This window comes from Thamnophis sirtalis, unplaced genomic scaffold (assembly GCF_051295495.1).
Source record: "Thamnophis sirtalis isolate CommonGarterSnake01/CBP01778 unplaced genomic scaffold, rThaSir2_p1.2 scaffold_12, whole genome shotgun sequence".
Lineage (NCBI taxonomy): Eukaryota > Metazoa > Chordata > Lepidosauria > Squamata > Natricidae > Thamnophis > Thamnophis sirtalis.
The window spans coordinates 62809879-62835269 of record NW_028261392.1 but is presented as its reverse complement, the minus strand read 5'-3'; the positions used below and the strand labels follow the sequence as shown (position 1 = coordinate 62835269).

The 25391-nt window shown below is 40.5% G+C and overlaps 1 protein-coding gene across 1 annotated transcript in view; it reads right to left on the bottom strand.

Annotated features, from left to right (window-relative positions):
• The window catches only part of SMG7 (SMG7 nonsense mediated mRNA decay factor), a 67867-nt gene that overhangs the window by 25507 nt on the left and 16969 nt on the right, over positions 1–25391 (bottom strand). Inside the window, exons 3-13 of the mRNA XM_087726974.1 lie at positions 24582–24699; positions 24052–24184; positions 23587–23758; positions 22853–22924; positions 21896–22046; positions 20296–20431; positions 18204–18366; positions 15608–15764; positions 7236–7306; positions 4860–4920; positions 3070–3189 (exon numbers count right to left, since the gene is read on the bottom strand). Of these exons, the coding sequence (XP_087583100.1) occupies positions 3070–3189; positions 4860–4920; positions 7236–7306; positions 15608–15764; positions 18204–18366; positions 20296–20431; positions 21896–22046; positions 22853–22924; positions 23587–23758; positions 24052–24184; positions 24582–24699 (1354 nt within the window). The remainder of the gene's footprint in view (positions 1–3069; positions 3190–4859; positions 4921–7235; positions 7307–15607; positions 15765–18203; positions 18367–20295; positions 20432–21895; positions 22047–22852; positions 22925–23586; positions 23759–24051; positions 24185–24581; positions 24700–25391) is intronic.

Below are 25391 nucleotides of genomic sequence, written 5' to 3'. Positions count from 1 at the left end.
GGCTTAGGGCCCGAATACCTTCGAGACCGCCTGTTGACACATACTTCCCAGCGGCCAGTAAGATCCCATAGATTGGGCCTCCTTCGGGTGCCGTCGGCCAAACAATGTCGGCTGCCGGGCCCTCGGAGGAGAGCCTTCTCGGTGGCTGCTCCGACTCTTTGGAACCAGCTCCCCCCGGAAATCCGGACCTTTCCCACTCTGATGGCCTTCAGGAAAGCTTGGCTGTTCCGGCAGGCCTGGGGCTGTTGACCTCACTGTTGAGGTCCGGCCCCGACTAGAATGAATTTATGAGGGATGATTGTTGTTTTAAATTGTATTGTTTTTATGTTTTTTTATATTTTCTTTGTAAGCCGCCCAGAGTCCTTTGGGATTGAGCGCCATATAAAAACTAGTAATAAAAAATAATAATAAAAAATATCAGTTTGTATTTTGTATTTGTATTTAAGTCTATTTATATGCCGCCCTTTTCCCTGGGGGGACTCAGGGCGGCTTACAACTTAAAAAGGGGGGGGGGGGAAACAAACTTTTAACATATAGAACAAACATCATTAAAACACAACATTCATACCATTCGGGCGGGTTGCAATCTTTAGCCCCAGGTCTGACAGGAAAGCCAGTTTTTAAGGGCTGTGCGGAAGGTCTGGAGGGTGGTGAGGGTACGGATCTCCACGGGGAGATCATTCCATAGGGTCGGAGCTGCCACCGAGAAGGCTCTCCTCCGCGTGGTTGCCAGTCGACATTGACCGGCAGATGGAACTCGGAGGAGGCCTAATCGGTGAGATCTAATTGGTCGAATGGAGGTGATTGGCAGTTGACTGCAACATGCTGCACAATGCTAGTGCTTATACAGCAGGCCATTACAACTGATAGTAAAGCCACCTTTGCCATAATATCTCACTAAGAATGAACACCGCAACCATATTTTAAGTTGCTTTGTCTAAAACCTGGGATTGATGTTTGAGAATTTGATTACAGAGATAATGAGAGCACTAAAATGCAAGTAAATAACCTTGCATTTACTAAAACAATTCTTTTTCATTCTCCCTCTGCAAGGACTTCATTCCCCCATTCCACCAACGCCAGTAGATTAATCTAGGAAGTGATTACTTGCAGCTTTCAATACCCAAGATCTCCAATCTAATTTCAAAAGGCCAATGCAAGTGATCACCTCAGATCTCTAGAAAAATCTCTCCTTCTGCTGTTTTGGAAGAAAAAGGGCTTCAAAATGTAAAAGGAAGAAAGGGGATAGAGAACGGGCAGTCCTACATGTTCCTAGCTCTGGCTTCATGCATTGCATGCAACACAACTTTTACATGCTGAGGTAGTTGCAACGCTGCAGGAAAACATTTTTAATACAGAGAGTTCTGCAGCAAACTCCACTACATTAATTCATATGCTTCAAGGGCACAAGATTCCAATTCAGTCTGCAGCAGCTCCTATTTAAAGCTGTGAAGCGGTCGGGCTGGGAGCCTGAGTTATTACAAAACTGCCATCAAACTAGGTCAGTGATCAGATTTTACCAAAAGGCAACTAATTTCTGTCAATCTGTCCAGCCAGTCTACTATTAGGGTTAGGCAATGTTTCAAATCCGAAGTCAAAAAGATGCTTTGGCATATAGGAGATGCAAACGTGGCGCCTATCTGCAACTTCTTAAAGCAGCTGCTCCTTTTTCTAGGAGAATTTATTTAGTATTTAGTATTTGGTTTATTTATATGCCGCCCTTCTCCAGGGGGGACTCAGGGCGGCAAACAACTCAAAGGGGAAAGGGAACATAAACAACAGTATTTACCACCACCACCGCCCCCAATACGGACACTTTTATACCACTCAATCTGGTGTGTAGCCTTACAAATTACCATATTTTTCAGAGTATAAGACACACCTTTTTCCCTCAAAAAAAGAGGGTGAAAAATCTGGGTGCGTCTTATACACTGAATAAAAGCATTTTTGGCTTCCCGAAACCCCGCCCCGTTTGCAAAAATGGCCATGCATAGCCTTTAGAAGGCTTCCAGAGTGCTCCTGGGGGCTGGGGAGGGCTGTCAGGTTCTGCTTTGCTACTGCTTCGGCTGCCATTCAAACGGGGAGGGGGGGGGCATGGTATTTGGGAGGGGAATCATTATGTGCTGGAGGAGTGTTCTAGAAGCTGTCCTGACCATCTCTTTGCACACGTGGAGGAAGGGAGTTTCCCGCCAAGGCTAACTGTCCAGCATTCCACCCTGATGATACTTTTTGAAGATATCTCCCACCTGACAGTTGGGTGAATTATTATTGGACTATGAACTGGGGTACCAAGGGGAGGGGATTGAATTATACAATATTATTCGCTTTCGCGCCTAATTAACCAGATTCAGCTTAGCTTTGCTACTGTTCATTTATAATTAGTAAAAGTACACTTGATTTCAATCAAATGGAGTTGAGTGGTTTCTTTCCTGATTATTAAATGAAGCAGCACCTGACAAGGGCAAAAATGAACCAAAAACAGTCCATTCTTTGCTCGTTTTTGGGGGGCCCGCAGCTCCCAGGAGCACTCTACAAGCCTCCTAAAAGCTATTCATTCCCTTTTTTTTTTTTTGGACAAAAAACGGGCCCGTTTTCGTGAAAAACAAGCCATTTTTGGGAGGTCTGCAGAGTGCAAAAACTTTTTTTTAAAGGATTTTGCCTCTTCAAAATCTTGGTGCGTCTTATACTTTGAAAAATACGGTATGTTGCTACAGCTAGCCTGCACTTAACATTCATCTGTTTTGCAATTATTCAAAGTTACAACAGTGCTGAAAAAATGGAGTTGCAACTAGTTATCAACTTACAACTGTGGTTTTCTGCTTCTTTTAAAAAAAAGGGGGGGGGCGTGTCCAAGCAAAAGGATGGGTAGCTTCTTCTAAAGCAGTGTTTCTTAACCTTGGCGACTTTAAGTCCTGTGGACTTCAACTCCCAGAATTCCCCAGCCAGCTACGCTAATAATTTCATATTAGTGTCCACAATTATACCTTCATTTCAAGTTTTAACACCTGTCGTTTTAGAGTACCATCATGGGTGAAAGGTATAGGATGATACTAGCAGCTATAAAGATACCTGGGCTGATTGTCAGCGATCCATTTTCCTGTGAAGATCAGGCGTTGCTGCCGTATACGGCGATGCTGCCCTTCTTTGTCTCCGGTAATCCCCTGATGGCCTTTAGAGAAATCCAAGTTCCTGATTGGGACAAAAATAAAAATCGGGACGTTTAGGATTATGAATCAGAAACAAGAGGGCAGTGGTGGAATTCAAATAATTCACCAACCAGTTCTCTGCCCTAATGAACGGCTGGGTAGGCGGGGCTCGGTGGTCATGTGATCATGTGGGCGTGGCCAAGTCAAGGTCACTCAGGTCGATGGGCGCTTCGCTTTAGTTGTTACAATGGTAATAAGGGTTAACCGGAGAGGCAGTTTCTCTAAGCAGGGCAATAAAGATTAAGCTAGAAACAACACCAGAATGTTTCCTTCCTGCCTTCCTTATAGGATTAACCCTGTAAAGTGGGAAAAACAAAAGGAGATTTCTTCCAACAACCGGTTCTGCGAACTGCTTAGAAAGTTACCAACCGGTTCTCCTGAATAGGTGCGAACCGGCTGAATCTGGTGGTCTGATTAGTTATCTAAAGTTTCCCTTTAAGTGAGAAAGTAATTACACAGAATTTGCAGGTGATAGGGAAAGAAAGAGTCCCATTTTAAGGTAGTTTTAATATTCTGTTTCAGATAAATACTTGCAGAATTGCTTATGTATTTTGTATCAAGCTTTATCATCCTTGCTGCAATTGTTCCTCAAGTAATTTTCCACCTTAACCCTCAAATATAAAAGCAAATAGTAGCAGAATCAATTTCCCAGTAGAAAAGTACTGTGTATATGTTTACAGGCTCCAATCTGCCAAGTTTCCCCCCTCCCCACCCCCCGATTTACCTAAGGAAGTTAATTTATAGCAGTAACAGTTACCTTGTATAGTATTAGACCAAAAGATCAATCAGGTTAAAAAGCAGAAATCCTTTTCAGTGAAAACAAGAATAGATTATCCATTTTTTTTCACCAACACCACTTTCCCTAAAGGTTTCCAATGAGATTAAACTTTAAATATACAAAAATTAAACTGAAATTTAAGGAAACCAGAATTAGAATTTTAATCCCAATGATTCTGTAACAGTGTACGACAGAAAATAATGAACATGTACAAAAATTTGTAGTGTGGCGATAATTACAAAGAGCTTAGAAAACGGTGGATATTAACATTGCTTGAATAACTGATGAGTATTATCAGTTGTGGCCCAGCAGGAGCCGTTGGAGCTGCCACCAGACTCCGAGAGCGAGGGGCCCTGTGAGTCGGACCTGGAGGATGTGGAGGACCCTGGACAGAGTTCCGACTCCGAGCAGGGCGCAGAGAGGCTAGTTGGCCACCAGGAGGCGCCTGAGCCTTGGACCAGTAGGGAGGAGACAAGGGAGAGTGATCCAGAAGCCAGCAGTGAGTTGTTCCTGGATACACGCCATCGAAGAGCTACTAGGCGTCAGGAACAATTACGCAATTACAGGAGGTAATTACACTCAGCTGGTGGTCATTAGGCTCCTCTCCAGACTATAAAAAAGACTGCTTGTGACACACCCCTTTTGCAGAAGTCAACGCATTGACTAAAGAGAACGTAACTACCTTGGCAGGCTGGATTGCTGCCAAGGTTTGCCGGGCTTGCTGCCAAGTACCTTATCTGTTTGTTTGCTTGGCTTTCAGCCACCAAGATTCTGGTCTTGTTATTAAAGGACGTTCTAATTAAGCTTGTCTCGGCTTTCGTTACTGGACGGAGGAGGCTGGTCAGAACAATTATCTATCTATAACAATCACTCACCTGAACGAGGGTCTCAGAGCTAAGAATCCCTGCAGCTCAAACTCTTCTGGAAGAGGGGTAGCTAGTGAATGAAACAAAGGAATATGCACATCTGTATTCAAGTCCACTTCTCATTAGTAAGCAAGGATCTGATCCAATAAATATCAAGTGCTTTTTAAGTTACAGGTAGTCCTGGATTTATATTCATATGTGCAGTGACTATGTGAAGTTACAGTAGTACTGAATGGACTGACAATTTGTCTCTGAAGTTACGGCCATTGCAGTCCTCTCATAATCAAAATTTGGGCACTTGGCAGTCTGCCTACACTTACGACTGCAGGAATGTTTCAACTCTCCCTTTATTTATTTGCCCCTTATACACGCCTTTTAGACACCGGGTACTCTGTGTGACCCGACAAATGCACGCCCGACAAATGCGTGTTGACAAAACTGCCGCGACAAAGCGGTGAAGTCAAAAGGGCGCCCACTAAAACGGAAGGGGGAATTGAAGAATCTCTTACTGCTCTGGGCTGGGAGGGACCAAGCCTGGAATGGCATAGCTTAGGGTAGCGTGACCCAACAAATGCGTGCCCGACAACAGCGCGCTGACAAAACCGCAGTGATAAAACCGTGACGTTGACAGCGTGCCCAGAAAGGCGTGCCGACAAAAGAGCGCCGACAGAAGCGCGATTAGGGTTAAGGTAAGGGTTAGGGTTAGGTTTAGGGTTAGGTTCAGGGTTAGGTTTAGAGTGCGCTTCTGTTGTCGGCGTGCTTCTGTGCTCATTCGTTAGTGCAATTTTGAACTCGTGGTTTTCTCCCCACGGTTTCGTCGGCGTACTTTTGTCGAGCGCGCATTTGTCGGTGAACCTAGGGTAGGCCCTTGGCTAACAACTGGTGGAATTTGTTTAATGATGACAACAGGGAATGCCCTTGCTAAGTGAAGCAGTCATATCACCTTGAGCTTTACAACTGAAGAGCTTAGCACTAGATGTTCCTGTCCCAGTTGTGGTGGTAAAGTAGTCCTCGGCTAATAACTAAAAAGTGGAACCAGAAATCCAGTCGTAAGTTGGTGTGATTGTAAGTCAAGGAACCCATAAGGTAGGGGCCATTTTTTTAAAACTTTTTTTGCAGTGATCATTAAATGAATCACCATAGTAATTAAAGCAAATCACGACGTTGTTAAGCAAGACCGTTCTGCCGAATGGGCAGGGTTTGCTAGAACATCAAACATTGTAAATTACAGCCATGTGCCTACTGCAGTCCGTCATAAAGATGAGCCAGTGGCTAAGAGCCCGAACTGCAGTCAGGTGACTACAGGTATCTGCGACACTACATGGTGCCTGTACAGCCCCTGTCCCAAGGCCATTTTAATTTTGAATGGTGTAAAAATGGCCAGCCATACATCGAGAACCACCTGTAGTTAAAAATGTATTAAAATTTTAATCCAAAAGACAACAGGTGTATGGTAATTCTGCCTAAAAGCAAATAAGGAAAAATTGTAATTAAGATTGCATAGAATATTCTCCAGCTTCAATAACCATTCTGAGAAGTTCTATACTTTCACATCCATAAATATTCATATTATCATTATTTTCATCTGCTATTTTTTTTGGGGGGGGGTGTCTTATTTCTCCGCACTTACCAATAATTTGATTGACTGCTGAAACCCATATGATTTTTACAAGTGATGATAGTATTGAAGGACAAATATAAAACTATAAACAAACTGTACCATTAATGGCACCAGCTTGGGCAAATAAAACGATGCAGGCTGAGGGCATAGAATAGAATCTACATAATTTAATGGGTCATTAGAAGGTACTTCTCAGAATCAATGATGTCAAGATGAGCTAAATAGTTCTGATTCAACTTAAACTTATACACAAGTTCATCAAGAGCCGAGGTGGTGCAGTGGTTAGGGTGCAGTACTGCAGGCCACTTCAGCTGACTGTTATCTGCAGTTCGGCGGTTCTAATCTCACCGGCTCAAGGTTGACTCAGCCTTCCATCCTTCCGAGGTGGGTGAAATGAGGACCCGGATTGTTGTTGGGGGCAATGTGCTGGCTCTGTAAACCGCTTAGAGAGGGCTGAAAGCCCTATGAAGCGGTATATAAGTCTAACTGCTATTGCTATTGCTATTGTTATCTGCAGTTCAGCGGTTCAAATCTCACCGGCTCAAGGTTGACTCAGCCTTCCATCCTTCCGAGGTGAGTAAAATGAGGACCCAGACTGTGGGGGCGATATGCTGACTCTGTAAACCGCTTAGAGAGGGCTGAAAGCCTTATGAAGCGGTATATAAGTCTAACTGCTATTGCTATCAGTGTCTTCCTACTACATTGCTCTTGCCTTTACTCTGCTCTTACCTTCCTTGGACTATGTCATAAGGGAGTGTTCTTACCATTAGGGCAGGAGAGGTCTTCTTCATGAGGCTGAAAACTGTTTAGAAGAGAAATCATCCAAGGCCAAACACTGCAAAGCAAGAAGAGTTTTACTTACACAACACACTGCACACTCACTATTGCCTCTTCCGTTTCATATCTTGTTCCTTACTGCATCAAATGCCCATTTCTTATCAGACCTTTTCTGACATAATCTATAAAAAAAACATTTCTACCCGATTCTTTTCTGAAAATTCCAGTAACTGTCTTGCTGTATGTCAGAACAATTTTCAACTGGTATGTCTACAGTATCATTAAAATAACATTATCCCATTGGTTCAAACACACAGGCCTTGCTTAATGCCACCATAAAACGATGCCTTATAATCGTATTTTATTTCAATCCTGAAGTAACTATTTGGTTTTTCCTTCATACAACACAAATGGATGAAGAATTGGAGGATGCTAATGTATCCCATTTGGGGAAATTTCTTAGTTGATCCTTTCTCTAGACTCTTTTAAGTCAGTTTCTAAGGAATACTGACAGAAGCTTTGATTTGATTTTGATTTTACCTTTATTTGTATGCCGCCCTTTTCCCTGAAGGGACTCAGGGCGGCTCACAATTCAAAAGGGAGGGGGGAGACGACAAACAATAAACAATACAGCATATTAAAAGAGAAAAAACGCAACAATCACACCATTCGAGTGGGGCTATAATCTTAACCCCAGGCCAGCCGGGACAGCCAGATCTTTACAGCAGCGCGGAAGGATTGGAGGGTGGTGAGGGTCCGAATCTCCACGGGGAGTTCGTTCCAAAGGGACGGAGCAGCCACCGAGAAGGCCCTCCTCTGGGTAGTTGCCAGTTTGCACTGGCTAGAAGATGGAATTCGGAGGAGGCCTAATCGATGCGATCGAATCGGTCTGGTGGAAGCTCTGAGTTTTTCACTACTGGGCGCTATCATTCAGACCTAGAAAACTCAGATGCACAACTCTTGACTTCATGTCTAACCCAACAAATATTTGGTCCATCTTTGTGGACACAGCAAGCTGCAGTATATTTATGATCTGGGGGGGCTTTTATCTTTCACATAATTTTATCCATTAGCTTTTTAACTAACCTAACACGGCTAGGCTAGTCTTACATGGCTTTAGCTCCCATTTTCTCTCTTGCTTGGATTCAACCAGTCTCGTGCATTTTTTCAGATGTGGATGCGGAGACTCCCCATTCCATGTTAAGTGAAGAGAGTGGAACAAAAAGGCAAAACTTCTTGGGGGCTGCCCCATTCTGAAAAAGAATATGCCCCAAGGTGTTCATAGCCTTCCAGAAACTTTAGTTTCTGGAAGGCTATGAACGCCATTTTATTCCAGCAAATGTTTGATAGATAAGGGTAGGTAGGTAGGTAGGTAGGTAGGTAGGTAGGTAGGTAGGTAGATAGATAGATAGATAGATAGATAGATAGATAGATAGATAGATAGATAGATAGAAAGATGATAGATAGATAGATAGATAGATAGATAGATAGATAGATAGATAGATGATAGATAGGTAGGTAGATAAATAGAAAGATGATAGATAAATAGATAGATAGAGATAGAAAGGTGAGATAGATATAGATAGATAGAAAGATGATAGATAGATAGATAGATGATATAGAAAGATGATAGATAGATAGATAGATAGATAGATAGATAGATAGATAGATAGATAGATAGATAGAGATAGAAAGGTGAGATAGATATAGATAGATAGAAAGATGATAGATAGATAGATAGATGATAGATATAGAAAGATGATAGATAGATAGATAGATAGATAGATAGATAGATAGATAGATAGATAGATAGATAGATAGATAGATAGAGATAGAAAGGTGAGATAGATTAGATAGATAGATAGATAGAAAGATGATAGATAGACAAGATAGATAGATAGATAGATAGATAGATAGATAGATAGATGGATGATAGATAGGTAGGTAGGTAGATAAATAGAAAGATGATAGATAAATAGATAGATAGAGATAGAAAGGTGAGATAGATATAGATAGATAGAAAGATGATAGATATAGAAAGATGATAGATAGATAGATAGATAGATAGATAGATAGATAGATAGATAGAGATAGAAAGGTGAGATAGATTAGATAGATAGATAGATAGATAGATAGATAGATAGATAGATAGAAAGATGATAGATAGACAAGATAGATAGATGATAGATAGATGATACATAGATAGATAGGTAGATAGATAGATAGAAAGGTGAGATAGATATAGATAGATAGATAGAAAGATGATAGATAGAAAGATGATAGATAGATAGATGATAGATAGATGAGTAGATAGATAGATGATAGATAGATAGATGATAGATAGATAGATAGATAGATAGATAGATAGATAGATAGATAGATAGATAGATAGATAGATAGATAGATAAAGCTGGGCCACCATTTTGACAGATTTTGCTGTTGGCTAGATATTAGTTTTAAGTAGATTCTTAATTGTTTACACGGGATTTTGTTTAAAATATGTGGTTCTATGTCAGGTGTATCTTGAAAGTGGAGACTGCATAAACTGATGTAGACATAAAAATAAATTACTCAAAAACTATGTTTATGTCTGGATTTTTAATGGCAAAGGATTCTTCCAGGCTTAAATAAAAATGGCCATTTTTAAGTCACACAATAGAGTTCATTTCTGACTTATGTCGTAACTGTCAAACCTTATTTCATTTTCCTTTTTAAGTCTGCCCAGGAAGGAGAAAGAATAATGGGGTAATTTGTTACATGACAGGAAAAGTTTTGAAAAAAAAGCATGCTTTAATGTCTTCATTTTACCATTTACTATCAGACATGCACTATTAACACACAGTTGATATCCTTCTTTGACTTTAGATTTCTCAGATTTACAGACTATATTGCAAAACAATTTGAACAACTATTGAGTGGAAAATATTATAGTATAATATCATATAATATATCGTATCATAATATAATATCTGTTAACAAGAACTCGCATTAAGTTTCTAATTTAAAAACCTTGCTTATTCAAGCTATACCAGTGTTTCTCAACCTTGTCAACTTGAAGATGTCTGGACTTCAACTCCCAGAATTCCCCAGCCAGCAAATGCTGGCTGGGGAATTCTGGGAGTTGAAGTCCAGACATCTTCAAGTTGACAAGGTTGAGAAACACTGAGCTATAGGATCGAAATGCCAGGGAGTTCGAAAGCAGAGCAGTGCAACTGAGTGACTGGTGAAAAAGTCAGGGATTCGCTTAGCAGACACAAGGAATACCTTATGCAAATCTCTGTGTCTCTTTGTTTTATTCAGCTGTTCTAAAAACAAAACTTCACGTATTTGAAGGTAACACTGAAGTGGAAACACTGTCAAAAAGCTAAAAAGGCCCTTGTGTGCTATCTGGAGTAGGGGAAGTGCAACCTTTTCTGAAATCGAAAAGAAATACCACGGCTTCTAGTCTGAAGCAGACTCCCACAGAGTTGACAGCAATTACTGCCAACTTGCATAAGTAGGTAGCACAGAATCTTAAAAATAGAAAGATTTTCTGACTCTTCTGGAAGGTAACTGAATTTTTATACCAAAAATGTTTGCAAAATTGCACCTTAAATTAGCACTGAAAGCAGTTTCAGTGGTTTGAGTCCAGGAATTACCTTCTGTGTACAGGAAAACGGTGAAGGAGATTACGGATAGGAGATCAAGGATCCATTCTTGACCTTGAAATTAAAATAACCTTTCTAGGGCTCAACAAGGGAATTCATTCTTGTTTTATCCGAGGGTAATGCAGCCACCTACAGTGGCACTTAAACATTTATGAACTCATTTGAATTCTGATTTTTTTTGCATAAATAGGAGCTAAAACGAGATCAGTTCTCCAGTTTTTCAGACTAGATAGAGAACCCAAATGAACAAGAGTCAAAAACATTAAAAATGATTCAATATATATGATATATATGATATGATATAATACATGGGTTGTCAACCTGGTCCCTACCGCCCACTAGTGGGCGTTTTGGGATTCCAGGTGAGCGGTAGGGACTTCGGGGGTTAAAACCTCCTTTTGAGTGAGTGGGCAAGCGTGAGCGCACACATCAATAAACCAACGTGCGCGTGCACGCAAACAAGCAAACACGTGGGAAGAGGAAGGGGAGGAGTGGAAACTGATAGCAGGGACAGGCAGATAAGTTTTGTTGTCTTATAAAATAAAGCGGAGCAGAGCAGTTGCAAAATAGGAGAAAGAAAAGTTATAGGCAGGAGAGAATTGTTGTTGGCTGATAATAATAAGTGGGCTAACTAGCTCAGCCTTACTTTTGTACATTGCCGTAAGGAAGGTTAAAAAAAAGGAGATAAAAAGGAAAAGATTAAAAAAAATTAACAAAAGAAGGGAAGAAAAATAGAGAAAAGGGGATAAAATAAAGGAGGAGAGTAAGCAGTGTTTAGTCTGGCTCATAAATTAAGTTTTGTTATCTTATAAAATAAAAGAAAGAAATAAGTAAAGGAAGAAGGAGGAGAAAATAAAAAAGGGAAAAAGAGATCCTTGATATAGTGAAATACTATAAGAAAGGTAAAGAAGAAGAAGGCAGGAAAAGGAATTTTTTTGATGGTGACACTTAATAAAAATTGGCACCTAATACAGCATTGTTTTTGGTGTTTGTAATAAAAGGGAAAAGAGGAGGGAAAAAAGCACTGTGTGGAGTGCAGATCAAAACGTAAGAGTAAAAGCAGTTGTTAAATTGTGAAACAAATTTAGAACCCATGTCTGAAAACAAGAAATATGCTCATGTTCCGCACTTGCGCAAAAACTGGTGGGCGGTAAGGAAATTTTTCCATCAAGAAAGATCCATTAGTGGGCAGTAAGTAGAAAAAGGTTGACTACCACTGATATAATATAATACCCCAGTACTTTAAATGTAGTGTCTGAAGTGGCATAAACCCATGCTTGAAAAACATTGCCATCCATCCATTATCTTTCCATTTTAATTTGAAGTTATTTTTATGCACAAATCCAGTTCTCGGTAACATTTAGCATTGACAGACTAAATACTTAGAAAGTATATTTATTCAAAGGAAGGGGGAGATTACTTTAGAAATAATTATAGCTTCCAGCTGTCCACATTATAATTGTTGAGTCATGTATTAGGAAACATTCACTGAATAATCAAAAGCATGGAATTTGTGCTCTTATGTAGATGTCAAACTTAACTCTACGGCAAAATGCCACTTAAGAGGGAGGCATCATCTTCAGCTCAAGTTTTAGAATTAAATGGTACCTATGACTGAGTGCTATCATCTGATCTTTATTAATTTGCTTTATCTGTATCTATTTCAGTATCTGGAAATAGGTCATGAGGTACAGCCAGAAGACTAGATGGATTTGAGAGGCTACGTAATTGAAATCCAGCTACAATGACATTATTACAATACAAACACATGTATACTTAAGACCGATATATGCTTTAAAGGTAAGCTATGGATATAACTGATTTCACAAGTGGAAATAGCTGATAGCATAACCATCCACAATTTTTTTATATGATGGGATTCTGACTGTGGAGTTTGTTTCCCTGGGGAAATGCAGTTAGCTCAAATGAGAGAAGAGTTTAGATTTCAAGTAAAAACATTTATTCATCATCATCACTATCAACCTTATCAAATGGAACCTGATTATCGACTTTTATCCTTTGAAACTTTGAGTGTTAAGTGTGACTTTTCGTTTTAACTTCATGATGGGATGTAGCAGTATTATATTTATGTTTGTTATGCCTTCCTTGGAATTCTTTGGGAGCAATGTGGCACATCAGTATTAATGAAGGCAGGTCTTCCATACTGTCACAAGCGATCGTGGGTGCACCTCGGTTCACCCACGTAACACCTATCCTCCGCGAGCTGCACTGGCTGCCTATTGGTCTTCAGATACGCTTCAAGGCGCTAGTCGTCACTTATAAAGCCCTTCATGGTATTGGACCTGGGTACTTGAGAGACCGCCTACTGCCAATTACCTCCAATAGACCGATCAGATCCCACAGATTTGGCCTCCTCCGAATTCCATCCACCGGCCAATGCCGACTGGCGACCACCCGGAGGAGAGCCTTCTCTGTGGCTGCTCCGACCCTCTGGAACGAGCTCCCCGTGGAGATTCGCACCCTCACCACCCTCCAGGCCTTCCGCAAAGCCCTTAAAAACTTGGCTGTTCCGACAGGCCTGGGGCTAAAGAGTTTTTGCCCCCCTTCTCGAATGGTATGGTTGTTGTGTGTTTTTTAAATTTTGCATTGTTATGTCTCGTCTTTTTTTATTCCCTTGTCTGTACCCGCTTCCCTGATTGAATTGTGAGCCGCCCTGAGTCCCCTTCGGGGAAAAGGGCAGCATACAAATGTAATCAATCAATCAATCAATCAATCAATCAATCAATATGATTTATATAAATTATCATTATAATCAGGTACAGAGAAGGCCATATTACCTACCTTATTGATGCCTCTCTCATTGTATATATTTGTCCTAATGCATCTACTGGAGCTAGTTTAATAGGTATAAACCATGTTCTTTCTCAAAGAACCATGTTCTTTGCCTAAGCTTGTAAATAGGGCATTCACAAGATTTATCCTGCTTCCGCATCATATATAGGTTTGCAGAACAATCTGGTGCCATCCCCTCTAGATACCTCTTAATAGATGTGGGATTGCTAAGTGCCTGAATGGAAAATTGCTAGGAGATCCCATTTATAAAACTTGAAATCCTCTTAACGTGGAAAACTGGGATATAAATGAAAGAAAATAAACTTTTGCGCAAGAGTGACAACGTATTTCATTCATTAAATCACAACACATTTGTGACTGAGAATTATGTTAATTTAGTTTGAAGCTATTCAGATTCCAATGTGGGATCAAATCAAGGAATTGCTAATAGGACTTTCAGAAAGTTAGCAATTTCTTCCTTTTCAAATTGTGATCAAAGTTGGAGAAGAAACAAGTGATTGTGCAAATGGAGTGCAAACAGTACAACACATTTTATTTACTTGATTGACTATCACTAGAGAATTCATAGAAAAAACAAGATTAAACCTAGAGATTTTCAGTTCAAAGTCATTGTAGGGAAGAAAAAAAAAAGCAGAGATGTTTAAATTGATTGCTTTATTTAAAGAAAATAATATATTCTAATCTTGTTCCTATTTGGAAACCGCTTCTGAATTTTGTGCTTGTGATGGGGAAAAAAATGAAATTTGATTTTGTTTTGCTGATTGGTTATTATAGAAATGGGTAGTATATGTTAATGTGTAAAAGTAAAAAAGTCGAGTCTGTAATGTTCTTACCTTCTACTGTGCTAAAAAGAATCAGAAGTCAATGCTATTTTTTATTTTTACCTTTCAATCCCACACTTTCTCTATCCCTTTTGCCTCCTCTAATTTCCCATTATTATCATTTTCCTTTGTATGTTATATTCTGATAAATTCAGTGGTGAAATCCTCTGAAGTCTGCTACCAGTTCGGTGAGTCTGCTACCAAGTGCGCGCATGCGTGCCTGAGGAGCGCCCAGGCAGCGCTAAAAAAGGAACATTTTGAAGCCTTCAGAGTCTGCAAAGGTAAATAGAACAGCCGGGGGAGGGGGGGAAATCCGCTGTGCCACACAATTCAGATTATCTAGAAAGCAAGAAATCCGACGATTCTAGCTAATATAAATCGTGCATCACAGCTGATCGTCGCCCAGATGATCATCGGAAATACCGTTTCGCCTGGTAGCATTTTTTACAGTTCGGTGAACCGGTCCTAACCAGTTTGGGTGAACCGGTCCAAACCAGTTCGGGTGAATCGGTCCAAACCGGTAGCATTTCACCCCTGGATAAACTAATAAAGATTTGAACCACAATCAAGTTCATTACATTACAATCAAGCTCATTACAATCAAGTTCATTACATTTATATCAGGATAGATTTAGATTATTCATTACAAATTTTACCTCCCAAAGACCCATTAGATCGCACAGGGTCGGCCTCCTCCGGGTTCCGTCTACCAGCCAATGCCATCTGGCTACGACCCGGGGGAGGGCCTTCTCTGTTGCAGCTCCGGCCCTTTGGAACGAACTCCCCGCAAAGATTCGGACCCTCACCTCTCTCCAGGCCTTCTGAAAAGCCGTTAAAACCTGGCTGTGTCGGCAGGCCTGGGGTTGATGAGTTCCCTTCCCCTCTCGACAGGTGTGGTTGTTGGCTACCTTAAATGCTTGTCTTGTATTTGTGTGTTCCCTTTCCCGCTTGAGTTGTTCGCCGCCCTGAGTCCCTTTTGGGAATAGGGCGGCATATAAATAAAACAAACCTCAACCTCATTTACTTCATCTAAATTACGGAAAAATGAAAACAAATAAGAGATAAGATAAGACTTACTATTGCCTTTCATCCACCACAGCCTCCTGAAAAACACTGGGTCTCAGTTTCAGCCAGTCCATTGAGACTTTGAGTGCAGGAAGGGGATAAGAACCCCAAGATTCTTCTTGGTAATCATTCCGAAGTGGGCACTTACACAAAATTCCAAGAAAGGACACTGAGAAAAACAAAAGAGCAGTGTGTGTTTTTCAGTCAATTACTTAGAGCACTATACTGATATAAAAATGGTTATCAATTCAAACAAAAAAATTCTTGCTGATCATCGGTGTTAATATTATTTTTTTGAAATTGTGATTAATTTTAGCAGATAAAATACAAAATGCCGATTAAAAAACAGGAACAAAAAGTAACAAACAAACTACAAACAATAAACCAACAATATTGGATAAAAGGGAAAAAAGAAAAAAAGAGTTTGTAACAGATATTCCCAATATCTAATATTTTTGATAAAACTATGAATATAAACTCATCCTTCCATCCTTATGGGGTGGATAAAATGAGGACCCAAATTGTTGGGGGCAATATGGTGACTCTGTAAACCGCTTAGAGAGGGCTGTAAAGCACTGTAAAGTGCTATATACCACATTTTTTGGAGTATAAGACGCACCGGAGTATAAGACGCACCAAGGTTTCGAAGAGGCAAATTAAAAAAAAAAAGTCTTTGCACTCTGCAGACATTCCAAAAAACGGACAATTTTTTTGCAAAAACAGGCCTGTTTTCTGTCAAACAAAATTGCATCCATAGCCTGTAGGAGGCTCATAGAGTGCTCCTGTGGGTAGGGGGGGGGGCTGAGCAAAAAACATCCTCTTTTTCACTCATTTCTGCCCTCCAAAGCCCCCGAAACTCTCTTGAAAGCCTTCTACAGGTTCTGCACGGCCATTTTGGTGAAGGGGGCAGGGTTTCAGGAGGCAAAAAATGCTGTTTTCAGTGTATAAGACGCACCCGGATTTTCAGTCTCTTTTTTGAGGGAAAAAGTTGTGTCTTATATATTCCAAAAAATACAATAAGTCTATTGCTATAAAACATGAGGAATGACTTGTTTCACAAAGTTTATTCCTTACTGAGTCTTAAGAAATGCTAAAGTTGATTATATGATTGCAAAAGTTGAGCGCATAATCTTATCAACCCAGCAAACTGTGATATACGAGTAGTAGACCATCATCGAGCCCAGAATTTTGGTCGTATGTCATTGGTGTTTTAAGTCAAGTCAGAAAGTGACCAAACTCAATTTTATGATGGTCGTTAAGCGAGTCACCATTGTTGTTAAGCAAACCACATGGTCATAAGTCTGAATCCAGCTAATCCAAAGGGTGGTTTTTTCCCCCCTGGCAAACAGCAAAAAAATAAATAAAAACAAACCACAATATGCCTCCGAGTGACCATGGGATGCTGCAACCAGTTGTAAATGCAAGGTAGTTGCCAAGCGCCCAAAATGTAATCATGATAGTGCAGTAGAGTAGTCATAACTTTGAAGAGAGATTATGACTTTTGAGTGAAATGTAACTCTGAATGGTCATTAAGCAGCCAATTCTAAGTCGAGGCCTATCTGTATTACCTCTGTTTTAGCATTTAAACCTGTGCGAAATATGAAATAGTAATGTGTGAATACGACTACTGTGGCTCTACCACAACCTTACAATCTTTCTACGTGCTAAAAAAAACATATAGGAGGAAATTATATAGTTTAGGCTCTTTTAATGTCAGGATTCGGTTCCACCACAAAACCGCAGTCGACTAAAGCGCGCTCGACGAAACCGCGTACCTGACATCATCACAGCGCGACGAAAAAAGCACGCTGTGAGCGGTAAAGCTAAAATTAACGCATAAACCTAAACCTAACCCCCCCAAACCTAACCCTTAACCTAACCCTAAACCTAACCCTTAACCTAACCCTAAACCTAACCCTTAACCTAACGCTAAACCTAATGCTAACCCTTAACCTAACCCTAAACCTAACCCTAACGCTTAACGTAACCCTAAACCTAACCCTAACCCTAAACCTAACCCTTACCTTTACGTGAATCGGCTTGCTTTAAAAGCGCTTTTTAAAGCGCCCTTTTTTCTCCGCGGTCGTCGTTGTCGCGCTGCTGATGACATCAGCGACGCGCTTTAATCGGGCGCGCTTTAGTGGACCGCGGTTTTGTCGTGCCACGCAGGATTCTACGTGGTACAGACAGCCTACACCTTAAAACAGATTCCCAAATGCAGATATTCCCTTTCCAACATGCCAAAAGAAATGTGTGGATATTAACAGGAAATCAGGGAGTAAATCAATGATTACACGGAAATAAGGACTCATAAGGTTTAGCAAACTTAAATAATTTATTCACAATCTATAAGGACTCAGTTGAGTCACAATTTCTCCTCTTAAAAGCAGTAACTATGACATTTAGCTATAAGATCACGCCAGAGTAATGCAATTCAAGAACAGCATTAGCATCACAAGCAACTGTTTCTTCCCACTGCACAATCAGCCTGTGCGATGGTGAACCCACTCCAGCCTTATAATCTCATTCCAGGATCCAAGACACTTGGTTAAAAAGCAATATAAGCGAATAGCTGCGCAAAAAATACTCTCCCAACTGTATAACTTACTGAAGAGTGCCAGTAATTGTGTCCAGCAAAGCTGCTCATCCTGACTGTAACTATGCGGTTCAGTCTCATTGCTAAAGTCCCGTAAATGGTGCAACTGGAACAGGTTGATGACAGTAATATGGACAAGCTGTTGAGAATTGAAGATTTTTTGGAACAGCAACCTCTGCAATAATAATAATAAAAAAAACATAATCTAACCTTTCAAAAATATATTATGTCAAACTGCTCTGGCAGCTATTACAGAGCAGCTAATGTACTGCTGTAGACCAGTGGTTCCCAAACTTGGCAACTTTAAGACTTGTGGACTTCAACTCCCAGAATTCTCCAGCCAGCTCTGCTGGCTGGAGAATTCTGGGAGTTGAAGTCCACAAGTCTTAAAGTTGCCAAGTTTGGGAACCACTGCTGTAGACCATTTAATACTCAATTACCTCCAGCATAGCAATGTATTTAGAATCATATGAAACTGTGCATATACATATACATTTCAGACTTAGTTAAGTCCCCTTCAATCAATCAATCAATCAATCAATCAAACCTTTACTGCCAATGCACAGCATGTGTACAATGAAATTGAATGAGCCTCCCTCCCTTGGTGCAGCCCACCCAAGAACACAGAATACATTTCAATAAATCAATAAGTAAAAAAGAAATCCCTAAACCAATAAGTGCTAAACTAACACACATATCCTCATACATACGTACATACACTATTATATTACACCGGTATGTACAGATTCTTCAATTCTTTTAATTCTTTATTTTATCGCTGAAAGAAAATTCACGTATGTAGGTGAGAGTGCTATGGCTGGAGAAAACCATTGCATTAATGCCTTCTGTCTATCAATTGTTGCTGGATAGAAAGACACAGAATCACGGATAAGAATACACAAAGAGATTACTACATATATCTAAGCAGTCTAGGTAGAGAATCAAATGACAGACTCAAACAACTTTTCAACAAAAATTCTTTGCACAAAAACGATTCTGTCTATCTGTCCCTCAACACACACACCCCCAATCAATCTATATACATTTAATCTCTTCCTCCATGTTAAGATCACCGTGCTATTAGCTTGTTGCTTGAAGTGTAAAGAGCAGAAATCACAAAGCAGCAAAAGGAATTGCAACTATGCCTTTTAAGACCCAGGATTTCAAGTAGGGGTTACAGATGGAAACATCATGACTTTAATGCCAGATGTGTAACGATGCAAGCACTACAGCACATTATCATTGGGGTGTCTTGCAAGAAAAGGATCTTTTTGTAAGATGCATGCTATCATAATGCTTGCCTTCTTTCTTAAGTCAATAAAGAACAGAAAAGCAGCATTCCTACTCCAGGTGGTCCTCAATTTATGACCACAATTGAACCCAGAATTTATGTTGCTAAGTGAGAAATTTGTTAAGTGAGTTTTGCCCCCATACAACTTTTCTGTAGGAGCCGAGGTGGCGCAGTGGTTAGGGTGCAGTACTGCAGGCCACTTCAGCTGACTGTTATCTGCAGTTCAGCGGTTCTAATCTCACCGGCTCAAAGGTTGACTCAGCCTTCCATCCTTCCGAGGTGGCTGAAATGAGGACCCAGATTGTGGGGGCGATATGCTGACTCTGTAAACCACTTAGAGAGGGCTGAAAGCCCTATGAAGCCATATATAAGTCTAACTGCTATTGCCATTCTTGCCACATTTGTAAAATGCACTTGTTATCACTGCAGTTAAATCACTGCAGTTCAATTAGTGACGCATTTGTTAAGTGAATCTAACTTTCCCCCATTGATTTTGCTCGTCAGAAGGTCGCCAAAGAGGATCATATGACCCCAGGACACTGTAACCAGTGGTCAATGTAAATCACATGACCAAGGGTTTTTTGCAAACGGCTCTAAGCGTGAAAAATCCTCATAAGTCACTTTTTTTTATTGTCGCTGTAACTTCAAAAGGTCACTACGGTAAATGAACTGTTGTAAGTCAAGGACTACCTGTACGTGTTTAAAGGGATTAGAAGAAGCTTCCAAGGATTTTTACATCTATAAATCAATGAAATCAATTTTATATAGACGTTAGCTCAGCAGAAAAAAGCTGGGAGTATTCCATAAACTAACCTTGAATTGCTCTTCCAATTTCTCACGAAGAGGATTCAATTTCTCCAAATTCTTACTCAGATATACATGGCCATGGAATTTTATAAATGCCTTAATGAAATCAGATATTCCCCACTGAGTTTTCACCTCATCACGACTGCAATTATAAGACAAAAATTGTATTTCAGTCTTGGAAGCACACATTTTATATTATACATGCACTTTGTAAACATTTACTGAATAAAATAAATATTTATTACTGGACTTTATTTGAGGGAATTATTACGGGTTGATCTGAGAAAATAATATTTAGTAAAAGAAACAGAAGCTAGACAGAATTGCTTTGGAAACCATATCATCCAATAAAAAGCAATTAACCAAAACAAACCAAAGACCCATGTTAATAATAGAAGATTTAAGCAATAGCAATAGCAATAGCAATAGCAATAGCAGTAGACTTATATACCGCTTCATAGGCCTTTCAGGCCTCTCTAAGCGGTTTACAGAGAGTCAGCATATTGCCCCCAACAATCTGGGTCCTCATTTTACCCACCTCGGAAGGATGGAAGGCTGAGTCAACCCTGAGCCGGTGAGATTTGAACCGCTGACCTGCTGATCTAGCAGTAGCCTGCAGTGCTGCATTTAACCACTGCGCCACCTTGGCTCTTAAGACTGCACTCATGTACAGTTTTGATATAGCCAGCTGTTAGGAAAATCAACTTATCCATCCAGCCACTGATTCAAGGATGCTCCATCTCATAAATAAAATTATAATCTAATTTATATGCAGTATTTACAATTAGGAATTCATTTGCAACCAGACCAATGCTGGATAAAAAGACATGGGAAAGAAAATTATTTGCTTGCAACTTTTTTGAGAATATACTGATGCTGTAGTTTGGACAAATAATCTGTAATGTGACTTTATACACACTTTAAACCTTACACATGGTTAATACTTTGCACACATGAATTTATGATCCCCAGATGTTATTGAACTAAAATGATATTTGTACAGAGACATTCAATGATACATCAATGTTGTGGCCCAGCAGGAGCCGTTGGAGCTGCCACCAGACTCCATCAGCGAGGGGTCTTATGAGTTGGCCTTGGAGGAGGTGGAGGACCCTGGACAGGGTTCCGACTCCGAGCAGGGCGCAGAGAGACTGGTTGGCGACCAGGTGGTGCCTGAGCCTTGGATCAGTGGGGACAAGAGAGAGTGATTCAGAAACCAACAGTGAGTTGTTCCAGGATGCACGCCGTCGAAGAGCTACTCAGCGTCAAGAACTACGTAATTACAGGAGGTAATTACGCTCAGCTGATGGTCATTAGGCTCCTCTCCAGACTATAAAAAAGACTGCTTGTGCCACGCCCTTCTTGCAGAAGTCAGCGCTTTGACTAAAGAGAAACTAACTTGGCAGGCTGGATTGCCACCAAGGTTTGTCTGAATTGCTGCCAAGGTCCTTATCTGTTTGTTTACTTGGCTTTCAGCCACCGAGAGTCTGGTCTTGTTATTAAAGGACATTCTCATTAAGCGTGTCTCGGCTTTCGTTACTGGACAGAGGAGGGGGTCAGAACACATCAATACATCCCCTTCTGAAATACATCCAATCAGCCTTACCTTTCCAGTGCTTTAGAAAGTGCTTTTTGTAGGTTAGTAGAAGCAGCTGGGAAAGGGAATTTCACAGCAATGCTTCTGCAGTAGTAGAAAATTGTGGTCAGGTGATCTCCTTTGGAGGATGCTAAAATAGCCAGCTGATTATAAGGCTGACCTAAATAGGATAAATAAAAGGTTTGTTACTGAGTTTCTGTTTTGTTTTGTAAGCACAATCCAATGTCCTTGTTATATTCTAAACCAGGGATCTGAATCCCCAGTCCACGGATCACTATCGATATGCGGCCTGATGTGAACGTGAAGAATTTTCTGAATTAAATGCTGAAAAATATGAATGACTTCAATTTACAGCAGAATAATTCATTTACATAATTCCTTTTACAAGTCAAAAAGTATGTACATTTAAAAAATACAAGGTAGGTATGAAAAAGCTGTTCCAATCAGATATGCAGTAGAAAAAAAATATTTCAGTGTGATGCTTAGTAAGCATCCTGTAAGGCAGTGGTCCCCAACCTTTGCAACTTGGCGGCCCACCTGGGGTGGAGGGAAACCGGCCACATAAGCAGCAGGCCAGCTTCCATGCACATGTGTGTGTGCAGCTTGACTTCCGAAGTGGCGGGCCAGCGCACACACACATATGGCTACATTTGTGCAAGTTGAGGTGCATGAGCATATACACATGTATACATAGGCTGGCCTACCGCTCACACAAGTTAAGATGTACATGCAGCCCATTTTCAGCCCCAAAATTGGAGATTCCTGCTGTGAAGTTCTGTTAAAACAAGGCTACTTAATATAATATCCTCAGGGGTCATTAAGTTGGTCTTAGAAAGACTGCCCTGTCTTCCTTTTTTCCTTGCAATGACTGTGAAACATAAGTACTTAAAACTGGTATCTTAAATACAGCCTTAACTGCTGTAACAGAAGTTATTCAACCATGCGTATTACACTTTCAACACTCACCATTGGAGGGGACAAGCTGAGCTGCATGCCTATAATAGGATTCAGCCTGGCTGGTCTGATTTCTGTAGCGAGCTGGGAAGAGATGATTTTATTTTAAACACAATACTAGTTTACACATACCCAATTTCTAAAATAACTTGTTTCGTGCATAATAAGCGGTTCATGTTAAGATTTGTGACCTTCCAAATATATGGTTTTGAGTGTGACAAAATTGATAAGATAGGACAAATATCGATCATGGCCCAAACCTGGATTATTATCAGTTTCCCGTGCTTAAGAGTAGCAAAAGGAATCTGGCTGGGACACAATGCTGTCTTTGGTCTGCACTTAAGTCTTGTTCATGTTCTCATTCTTTATCCTCGTGACATGACTACCATTTGACATGTCCCTCTATTAGATCCTGGCGGGGAAGTCTAAATATTTTGTTGTCTCAGAGAGACTGGAAAACTAATTAGTAACCAGAGTTACTAAACTGCACAGGTGATCAAGTGCATCACTTTAAAGATTTCTACAATCCAAATGGCTTGTTTCTACTGCAATTTCACAAGACCACAATGTCACTTAAATGTGGCATCTTCAAGACACTATCAAATATTCAATCTTGTACTGTCTTCATAAATTGATCGGTCTACTTTTTCAACTCCTCCTTGGAACTCTACCATTTGTATATATATATATTTTTTGCCCTCTGAAGATAAGCTTAAAAAAGAACTTTTCCTACTTCTGATACTTACCGATGTCTCCAAGGTGGACAAGGCAGTGCTGGCATATATATGAGCAGGAGCTAGATTGTGGCTTCACTATGGCGCTGGTGTGCGTCTGTTTATTGCTGATAATTCCCAACTGAGATGACTTCACACGGCAGGGCAAATCCACATTAAATACTGTGCACAGCTCCTGCAGTAGCTGAAATTAGAAATGATCAGTTATATCTAAATCTCAGATTCTCTATTGAAGCTTAGTTAAGCACTTCACATTGTTATTCTCCATCATAATCACTTTGTCTTGAAGTTATTCAAGAAGATTTAATAGAACAATAAATCTTTTTAGCTGTTTTTAATCTCTTTTTTTTAGTTTTATGCACAGCCCAGTCTACAGTAACTGAGCAGCCCATACATTTAAATAAATAAAAATTTCATATCGTTGAGCAACAATGCTCAATTTCCGTACCATGGTCGTAATGCGATCCCTTGACTCACCTGCGTATAGAAGCCGCTAGCTGCTTCTAGAAACAGAGAGAGGTTTGCCTGAACTTCACTCCGGTTCGGATTTGCTCGGTTTTTTGCTTGACCCTGTAGAGTTGTGATCTGATTCTTAAAGGCATGATTCCACCTAAAAAGCAGGAGAAGCCGTCATCGTTCTGTTGCACAACAAAGCTGATATACCGAATAATACCTGCTTGAAGGAGAAGGGAATATAGGGGAGTGCTGTTTCAAGGAAGCTTCTAGAGTACCACAAATATTATCTTCACGTTATGACCACATATCTACCTACGTGACCTGACAAAACCGCGGCAAAAAACCTGCGACGTCATAAACGCACCTACAACGCGCCGACAAAACCGCGCCGACAAAAGCACGATTTAAGTTAAGCCTGCTTATAGTAAGAATTTGGAGTATTACCCTTTTTTCTCTTTACAGTATGGACCAATCCCCCCTGCCCCCCCCCATCCCATCTCTCCCCCCCCCCCATTGCTCAGTATAAAAAGGCCAAACTTAGTTATACTTACAGATCCTGTTCCACTTTTTTATCCAATGCATACTCCAAATCTGTTACTAACATTTTCTGATATAAGTCCTGTAAAGCTTGTCGAGATGTCCAGGCTTCGGCTGGTCCCAGCTTCGAATCTGGAAAATACACAGATATGTGTGTGTGTGTATGTGTTTGCGTATCTGTCTATATGTATGTGTCTGTTTCTATGTACATTTCCCCTAGACCAATGTCCTCAAACTTTTGAGTTATCTGAAAAACATTTCTCAATGTGAAAAAATGTACGGATCCCATTAACAAATGTTTTATATAATACCTTGGCATAAATTTCTCTCCTTTAAACAAAACAAAGGCATGGACATTTTACAATTGCGCTATAATCATAAGTGTAAACAGCTATGTGGACCAATGGTGGGTTCCGGATAGTATGGTTGGAACAGGCCCGGTGGCATCCACATGGACGCGTCAACGCGCATGCACGCGCCTTACCACCTCGAGCCTCCGCGACACTCCAGCTGTTCAGCGGAGCGTCACACAGGCACTGTACGCGCCATTCTGTACCGGAACGGTATCCAGTGCTCCGGTACGCCCGTACTGGGGCATACCGCCTACAACTCACCACTGATGTGGACCCCCAAGATAATTCTTATGAACCCTGGGTTTCCAGGAAACATAATCTTGGTTTTATTGGCTCTAGACCAATAAAGCACTGTCTTAGTTCTGAACTGGCATGCACATAGTTAATTTCTCTTTTGTTTTTGCAGGTCAGGAAATTTGGAACAGTGACACATGGAAGTTAGTGGAAAGAACAGGATTATCATCTGCTCTG